We start from the raw sequence: 9,657 nt of genomic DNA, 5'->3' as shown, positions 1-9,657 counted from the left end.
TAGCATGGCTTTTACTATAACTGACTGTATACCTAAAGTGAAACATGACTTTAGTGTAGGTGCACAATTTCACTTTCACTCCTGCCAGGTACTAGAGAATAGTCATGCACGTACTGTGGACAAGCATGGCATTTTAGCTTTGTGCGAACTGTTTCATTAAGATTTCCTTGGAGGAAGATTTCTTGGAGGTAAGGCTTTAAACACGGATTCCACCACACTGAAAATCTGTGAGTTTGTGTGTGTATGGGGGTGGGGGGCTGTGAGAAAACCTGGATTTGTGCTGGAAATGGCCCACCTTGATTATCATGCACATTGTAGGGAGAATGGTCACTTTGGATGAGCTATTACCAGCAGGATAGTGAGTTTGTGTGTGTGGTTTTTGGGAGGGGGGTGAGAGAACCTGGATTTGTGCAGGAAATGGCCCAACTTGATTATCATGCACATTGTGTAAAGAGTTGTCACTTTGGATGGGCTATCACCAGCAGGAAAGTGAATTTGTGTGGGGGGGTGGAGGGTGAGAAAACCTGGATTTGTGCTGGAAATGGCCCAACCTGATGATCACTTTAGATAAGCTATTGCCAGCAGGACAGTGGGGTGGGAGGAGGTATTGTTTCATATTCTCTGTGTGTATATAAAGTCTGCTGCAGTTTCCACGGTATGCATCCGATGAAGTGAGCTGTAGCTCACGAAAGCTCATGCTCAAATAAATTGGTTAGTCTCTAAGGTGCCACAAGTACTCCTTTTCTTTTTGCGAATACAGACTAACACGGCTGTTACTCTGAAACATTTCTCCTCTTGTTCTTCAATATGAAGAGGAACTAACATCTAGGGGGTTGGAGGATTAATTAATAGTATTTATTACCATTACAACGACATCTACAATATTCTAAGAGCTTTCCAAACATATGACAGTCCCTGCCCCCAGGAGCTCACAATCTCAGAAAACAAGCACTAGAAGGAGAAGGGCGAGGAAGAAAGATAAAGCACAATAGCTTTTTTTTTGGTTGCCATTGGCCTGCTACCTAATCAATACCAGTGACAATTTCTCATGAACATCTTTTTTAAGTGGGTCTCGAGGACCCTCGAGCTTGGGAAGAGGAGAAGGTAGTGGCATTACAGACTAGTTCACATGTATGGGTGCTACAGAAGAAAATGGACAGGTATCTGCATTCTCTTCCTGCCTCTGCCAGTGCCTTTCCTGCAGCTCACTTTACTAGGCTCTCTTGTGCTGCCTGGTGAGTGGGTTTCTGTACATATAATTGTTGTTAACAAAAATGTAGCCATTCATTTAATTGGATAAAGCAACATATTTGAGAGCAGCACTTCAAACATCGCACCTGTGTGTGCGGTGTGCAGAACAAAATGCTTGCACACAAACTTTTACATCAGTTAAAAAAGGAACGTAATATAAACAATAAGGGGAACAAAAATCACATTTGTTTTGATGATTACTATTTAGTTTTCCTTTCTGTTCAGCAGGTGACAGTGGTGGCACATCAGTAGTGGGAATCAGGCTGTGGTATTCTAGGAGTGTCGTATATAGAGAATAAAATCTGTGAGCGTATTTTCACCCAACGTGACAGGTTTATGTAGGCAGAATTATGTATCAAAGGTGGAAATAGCCTATCTACAAATGGCTTTTTTTGAGGGGGTTGTTAGCTAACCATGAGGAAATAAAAGCAGAGGAGTTCTAATCTTGGCAAGTTGGGGAAGGGTAATGCTACGGGACAGACTGTGGAAGGGGGAGAGAGATGGTGGCAATGTTATCCAGCATCCCCAAAAGGGGCAGGCTGGAGGGGAGTGGGACTGCCACCCCTTTTCTATTCTATATAGGTTCTTATACCGCTCAGTGTACTATCTTCCAGTAATAACATGAGTACACAGTTCTCGTGTTATTTGTTCTCTCCTCCTCCTCTGCAATCACTAGTTCTTTTGCTACTATGTCTCATAGCCTGCAAAACCTTACTCACTAGAGTAATCTAGCTGAAGACAGTGGGACTTTTCACATGAGTCAGAACTACTCAATAGCAAAAGTCACTTGTGTGAATAAGGATTTGCAAGATTTGAAGTCAGTGATTCAATAGGTAAGGACTACTCACATGAGTAAAAGCAATGCAGGATCAGCTTGCATGTTAAGTAAAAGTAGTACAATTAGAGAGGCAGTGCGATTCAGTGGATAGGACACAGGATGGGACAAGCGACCGGACTTCTATGCCACTAACTTCCTGTGCAACTGGGCACATCACTTTGCTTCTTCAGGGCTGACTCTTACTATGAATGCTTACCACACAGTAAGCATTTCAACTGGTACTACTGAAATGCAAATAACAATAATAATATAATGAAACGTGGTTGTACAAGTGAATTGTATATTAAATGACTGTAAAATCTTCAACCTTCATACCACCTGTGAGTCAGAAGAAGTTGTGGGTCTTGGATTCATGTTTGTAGCAACATTTTCTTAAGGTCTGATAACTAGTAATCAAGACAATCAGTGTTTAGCTTTTATTGTGATGTACAGTGCAGTGCAATCTCATACCTACACAGGAAAAAATAAAACAGTGAAGTGGAAACCCCAGAAAAAACTGCAGAAATTACAAGGTGTTTTTCAATGTATCTGTTTATTTGAAAACTGCCTGGTGCAATGAGGTTTGTCTGTCTTTTTTTAGAGGGACTTTAGAAGTAGCAAGAATTTGCTGTCGGTTCTGATGATCCAGTTACCTAAGTCTCCTCCAAGAATAAAATTGCATATGCATAAAAAACTGAACAGCTAGACCAAAAACATTTAATTGATTTTTTTTTTATTTGACACTCACATTACAAAATTTAGAAACCAGAGACAGTTCAGGCAAACTGTTAAAACACAGTATAAATTAGGTTTGTAATATATAAATTCTATACATAGGTAAATTAGCTTGAACATGACTGACAAAAGGGGTCACCACAACTGTATAAAAAGGCATCAGAGTGGGGTGGATACAATAATCATGAATGCAGGTTAAGACGTTTTCCACAAACAGCTATAAAGCCTACTGATGACCATGCTATTTTTGCAATGTTTATGCAGGGTATAGTATGCACATTGCCATCAAAATTATGTAAGGTCTATGTACAGTCACAAAATCATAATAGCCATTATCAAGTAACCTTCCTGTTGCCTGCCTGTGCAGTTAATATAGTGTCAATATTAACTGAGAACTCCTATTTAACAAAGGGTGTTACTGGGATACCTATTTGACCTGAATATGAAGGAACTTGGGTTTAAAAAGAACAACAACAAAAAACAAAGAAACAAGTGGCAGGAAAAAACACAGCTACTTCAGTACCCGTGCTCAGGTGCTCAGGAGACACTTGCGTCTTTAATACCATATTTCTTTCAATGCCCAGTTTGGTTCTTGCTTTATAAAAATATCTATCACAACATAGTGTCCAGTTTTCTAAGCACAGTTGCGCAGGGAGTTGTATAGCAGAGGGGTAAAAACAGAGTTTTGGTAACACCACCGGTAAAATTTGGTAGACGTTTGGAATGTAGAGTAATGCTTTTGAGTCCATTTAGGAGCCAGCTGTAGCAGATGCTGTCACATTTCATAGAACTTGCTAAAAGTGCAACAACTCTTAAATCACATTTCTGTCCTATGCAAGTTGAATACTCACACTTTTTAAGATTCACAACATACATCCCAGTGTTCTGAACCCTGGATGTCGATTTATTTTCCATAATTGTTACACCAGCAGTTTCACTTTTTTACAGATTGCCTCCTCGGGGAAGTTACTAATTGCACATGTGTAAGAATCATATCTTTAAAAGCTTCCTTTAATTTAATAGCAGTGAGCTTGTCCCTTTCACTGAGTGTGAAGAGTTAATGGGATAAGTAAAGAAATACTGAACTGTAACAATTCATCCCAGTACAAGATCCAATACATCCTATTGCCAGATACAGGCCATAGAAATCTGAGAGAAAAGCATACTGTAAACTTTAACCAGGCTTGGTCTGCTATAAAAACACATAGGAACTCGTATTCCTCAGCTACCCAGGTTACACCCCCAAACTCGGACTTATCCATGGGTACGTCAAACTCCAGAGAGCCATTATCCGGTTAGTCATTCCAGGAAAACAGGAATGTTAAAAGGTGCTCATTATAGGAGTGACATAGTATTGGCTAGATACAGATACCTGATAGGGTTACAGCTGTCTGGAAAGTACCCGTGCTCCAGTACTTTCTGTAGTGAACTGGGTTTAGATGGCAGCCCACAGTGCCTTGAAGGGAGGTTGGCTAGTTCAAATATTTGACTTACAGGATGTTTGAGCGTGTGAATCCAGAATCTTCCCCCCTTCCGCAAGGCCTGGGAGTTTCACAGAAGTAGGAAGATTTCCTGCTGCTGCAACAGTAGTAGCCTGAGCTGGCTGTTTTATATGGCAGGTGATGCTCTGAAGGGAGACCTACCCCTGGTCTTCTGGCCAAGGGCACTAGGGTATGATTACAGAGCCTGCATATGTCACAGGAGGACATGAAACGTCTACTGACGTTTTGGAAGAGCTGTTTCTTAGGCAGAAGCCCTCCTCAACAGAGGCAAAGGCATCCAGGAGAAAGTTAGCAGCTTTTCTAGGCTCACCCAGATTTCTTCAATTTGCAGGGCAACGATCTGAGTCTGCCCACAATGGCAGAAAGGGAGCACAGATGGGAGTAAGTCAGTCTCAAACAGGAATCATGGCTGAGAGGAGCAGACAGACAACAAGAAAAGTCCCAGCAGTTTTAATTGGTCTGGCCTACTGCTTAGGGTGACCATACATCCCCTTTTGGCTGGGACAGTCCCTTTTTTAAGCCCTGTTCCAGCTGTCCTGACTTTTTTTTTTTTTTTTGACAAAAGTGCGCATTTGTCCCGTTTGCTCTTGTCAGCTGATCAATGCCAGCCCCAGCCTCGCGGGGCGGAGGGGGCAGCAGGCACGGCTCGGGTGAGCAGCAACCCCATGAACTGGAACCATAAACTCACTGAACATTAAATCTCACCAAACGAGGGTCAATCCATCCTTATCATTGTATCCACTCACTATACTCCACACCTGAACATAGCCATTATCTGAACAACATACCCTCATAGCTCAATGTCTGTACTTTGACCCATCAACCTTTTACCCCGAGTCGGGGATACTGCAGATTATGTATTCCTTACGCCACCCGATCTTAAACCAAACTTCGCACCCATTGATAATCTGTACGTTATTCCCTGATAAACAGAAACTTCTATACTTAAACTCTGTACCGTTCACTTTTTTTAAACATCATCTTAATAAAATTTTTAAATCTGCATAAGCAGTTTTCCCAAATGAAAATCCATTGAAAATAATCGAATTAGAAAGCCATAAGAGCTACCGTGAGTTGTCTAGAAATTTCTATGATTCATAACACCTCAGTGCCTGGTGTTACTAGCTCACTTTCTTGTAGTTCTGAAGAGTTCTTCACCTGTCAGTAATGGGAAACTATTGGAGATTATTTTTTATTATTTTATTGCTGATATAAAATTATTAGAAAACTTTAGGGAAACGTCCACCCCCAAACTGTTAATGGAATCTTCTGTTGCTATTGTCCCCTTACTTATTAAACACGTGAGTGAAGCAAGGCCATCGTGCTCTCATCTATTATGGGAATTAATTTCTTGGTTGGGCCATGCATAAATCACAGATGTAACTGACAAATTTAGGGCCTGCCCCTGCCCCTGAATCCAGTGGGAGTTTTGCCATTCATGTCAATGAGGGCAGGGCAGGATTTTTAAAGCCTGCAGGCTGCTGAGTGCCCTCACCTCCCACTGAAGTGACCTTGCAGGAAGCAGTCAGTCTCTCTCAGGCTCAAACCTTGAGAGCCAACTTTTACAAAGTGCTCAAAGCCTCATGTGAAGCACGGCTTGTCCTCAATGTTCACTCAAGTCAGTGGGAACTCTGGACGCTCAGCATCTGTGCAAAACAGATCACTTATAAACAGGTGCCTCCATGTGGATTTAAGGGCCAGATTTTTAAAGGTATTTAGATGCCTAAAGATACGATTAGGCGTCAAATGGGATTTTCAAAAGCCCCTTGGCACCTAACTCCAATTAATTTAAATGGGATTTAGGCAGCTTGGTTCTTTAGAATATACCACTAGCCGTCAATTGCATCTTTAGGTGCCTAAATACCTTTGTAGATCTGGCCCTTAGGTGCCTAATTTTAATCAACCAGGTTTGAAAGTTTTGACCCAACTATTGATCCCCACAAGGATCTCCTGAGACTTAATTCAATAGGTTTTGGAAAGTTCTTTAAGTTCTTGAAATGTGCCGTAGGAGTGCTAAGTATTATTAATTATTATTATTAGAAAAATAATATTTTTAGTTCATATCTTCGGAGGAATAGAATCTCAGCTATCCTAGCCTCCTTCTGATTGTTAAAGAATGAATAAAATTTCCACTTTAAAAAGAAAAGGAGTACTTGTGGCACCTTAGAGACAACCAATTTATTTGAGCATAAGCTTTCGTGAGCTACAGCTCACTTCATCGGATGCATACTGTGGAAAGTGTAGAAGATCTTATTATATACACACAAAGCATGAAAAAATACCTCCTCCCACCCCACTCTCCTGCTGCTAATAGCTTATCTAAAGTGATCACTCTCCTTACAATGTGTATGATAATCAAGTTGGGCCATTTCCAGCACATCCTGGATTTGTGCTGGAAATGGCCCAACTTGATCATCATACACATTGTAAGGAGAGTGATCACTTTAGATAAGCTATTAGCAGCAGGAGAGTGGGGTGGGAGGAGGTATTTTTTCATGCTTTGTGTGTATATAATAAGATCTTCTACACTTTCCACAGTATGCATCCGATGAAGTGAGCTGTAGCTCACGAAAGCTTATGCTCAAATAAATTGGTTAGTCTCTAAGGTGCCACAAGTACTCCTTTTCTTTTTGCGAATACAGACTAACACGGCTGTTACTCTGAAACCTGTCACTTTAAAAAGCAGATCGAGCGATGCTGCAGTTCCAGACAATAAAAGGAGACCTTTAGCACAATGAAGTCATAATATGCCTGCTATAAAGATATATACAGTAAGGAAAATGACCACTCAGAGAGTACACATAAGCCTTAGAATTGTTATGAATAGGTCTATGAATACTGCCCTGGATTTGGTTGGAATTTAACAGGTTTCTAATGTCATCGTTTTGGAACTGGTTCCATTTCAGTAGCTGTCATTTCTAAATTTTGACTTGTAAAATACGCCTATTGACTATTTTTACACTCACATACAAAAAACCTATTAACAGCATCAAAATAACACTGGTTCCCAGGCTGAAATGATTCTGCATCCACCCTGCAATTAGCCGCTTTGGGCAAAAGCTTGAGTAAACAGAGGAACTCTACAGCAAACTCAATCTCTGACAGACAAAAAGGAAAGGGAGAACCATGGTCCCACCACTGAGAATGCCCTGCCTCTAGCTCTACGTATTTAGATCCAGGAACTATTAGAAAAGTAGCCCAGCCGACCTCAAACCTCATGACAGAGCACAGGAGAGTGGTGGTCTCTCAGGTGGCCATAACCAATATCCTACAGGCCTTTAATTGATCAAAATCAACGCCCTGAATTGCACCCCAGAAGCCAATGTAGCATTGTGGGAATAAGTGCAATATATACCCTATGGATAACAATTCAAACAGGCAGTTGCACCCTATACCAGATGAAGCTTCTGAGTGCCTTCAAGGGGAGGCCAACAAGGGAGGACCTTACAACACACTCAGGTACAGGTTACTATAGCGAGGACAGCAGTGGGAAGTGATGGCTATAACCTTTCTGGCTAAAGCCATACACAGACCCAGCCAACTTTCTCATGAGCCTTGTTTGTTTGTTTTTTAACCCCAACAGCAGTTCTGATAAGTTATGCACATGATTCTTCGCTCTTTACTGGGGGAAGTTACCATTGACTTCAATGTAGAACTGAACGCGTTATGCTGGTCAGAAAAACAGACTGGGACAGCTAAAATGCCAACACTAAGCCTGTAATTAAAGGAGAAGGAGTTCAGTAGCACGTGGCATTTTTTATTTCCGTTATACTTTTGCGTGGTTCTTTTTTCGAACCTGACCCCTGCCTATCTTTATGTCCTTATGCTCACAAACAGTACTGTGGGACTGCTCATGGAAGTGAAACAAGTGAAGTCCTCTAGTTTGCTTTGCTCTAGTTTTAGAGTTCTGGTTTGCACCTGGTCTAAGCCCAATTCATTTGCAGTCATTTCATGTTTATATTACAATAGCACCTTGGTTTCTGCAAACACAAAGGCAGATGCGGTCCCCGCTCCGAAAAGCAAACATCTCCAGGGAAAGGAAGTGGTGAGCACAGTCCAGCACATAAAAAGTCAGAGTAAAAATGGGGCGTTGCTAAGTCTTTACTCTAGTGCATTGGCACACAGAGGGAAACCTCTTCATCTCTCAAATGCACTGCTGAGTCCAAAAATCTAGGCTGCTCTTCCTCCCCTGCCCCGCTCCGCTCCCTGTGTCCTAATATCGTGTTGCACTGGAACCAAAGCTAAAGTGAGGAGACAGAACAAACCCAATGAGTTTCCTCACACAATCACCTTCTATCACCTGCCAATAAGGTAAGGCGCCTTAAAAACACCGCTCTCAGCATCAACAGAATTAAGGAATAGTTTAAACAGAGGTAAGTAGGACTTGGAGCCATTTGCTTCCCACAGCTTTCAGTGTAAGCAGGACATCTGTATTTTGTCTCATCTTTAGTTCACGCCCCAGAGAAGTCTGCCAAGATTCACAGTAAGAAAGGCAAGAACAATTGGAGAAAGAAGAAATAACTAATTTTCACAGTTCAAATAATTCTATGTAAAAATTCATGGGGTTTGCATGACTTTTCATGCAGATGTGGTTTACGTGAGTTTTTATCCATGGGCAGCTTATCTCCGCTGAAGTCAGTGCATTGTTCAACAAGGCAGGAGGCTGCTGACGTAAAATAAAATCCTTTCCTTCCTTAGCAATTAACCAGATTGCTGTTGCATTTGACAAAATTTGATTTTACTATACTCAGAAAGGATTTAGGGCGCTGCTGTTTGAAGCACCTGCTTCTGAAATGTGCACACTGCGTCTTTAGTTTTCCATTGACGACCATTCTCTGTTGCAGCACCATGACTCTCCGTGCTCTTGTTTTGTTTCCTTCTGAGACAAGGTTACAGTGATACTGACATAATTTGTGGCCATCCCAAAACTATCTGTTGTCCTTCCTCTCTTGAGTAATTAGAAAAGCATAACTGTGCATATGGTAAGTCAATTCTGTTAATTTCAATGGATGAATCCAGTTCATCACATTAAGCAGTCCAAAAATAAAAAGGAAGAAAAATAAAAACTAAATCCCAAATAGGCATCTTTGGAATCAGTAGTGCAAAATATTTTTGCTGATTTTTTTCTTGTCGTACTGCAATAATCTGAGTCTTCAAGTCTTTCCTAAAATAGTAGACCTGCAAATATGAAACATTACAATAATGAAGATGAAACAAAGAAGCATGCATAATTAGTGCTTTTTGGTTTTGGCTCATTCAGAATTATCGGTGAGGCTTTATTTTCATTTACACTAAAGCCTGTTTACATTGGTCCAGCAGTATGAAGGAGCCTTAAGGTGGATATAAATGACA

At 41.1% G+C, this 9,657-nt stretch overlaps 1 protein-coding gene across 1 annotated transcript in view; it reads right to left on the bottom strand.

Annotated features, from left to right (window-relative positions):
* Positions 1 to 6,902: 6,902 nt before the first annotated feature.
* The window catches only part of RASGEF1C (RasGEF domain family member 1C), a 116,066-nt gene continuing 113,311 nt past the window's right edge, over positions 6,903 to 9,657 (bottom strand). The window contains exon 14 of the mRNA XM_084636182.1: positions 6,903 to 9,483. Within this exon, the coding sequence (XP_084492308.1) occupies positions 9,459 to 9,483 (25 nt within the window). The 3' untranslated portion in view covers positions 6,903 to 9,458. The remainder of the gene's footprint in view (positions 9,484 to 9,657) is intronic.

The sequence above is a fragment of the Lepidochelys olivacea genome, assembly GCF_965140295.1.
Source record: "Lepidochelys olivacea isolate rLepOli2 genome assembly, chromosome: 8".
NCBI classification, from domain to species: domain Eukaryota; kingdom Metazoa; phylum Chordata; order Testudines; family Cheloniidae; genus Lepidochelys; species Lepidochelys olivacea.
Note: the sequence above shows the minus strand (reverse complement) of the source record. Positions and strands in the feature narration are given on the sequence as shown.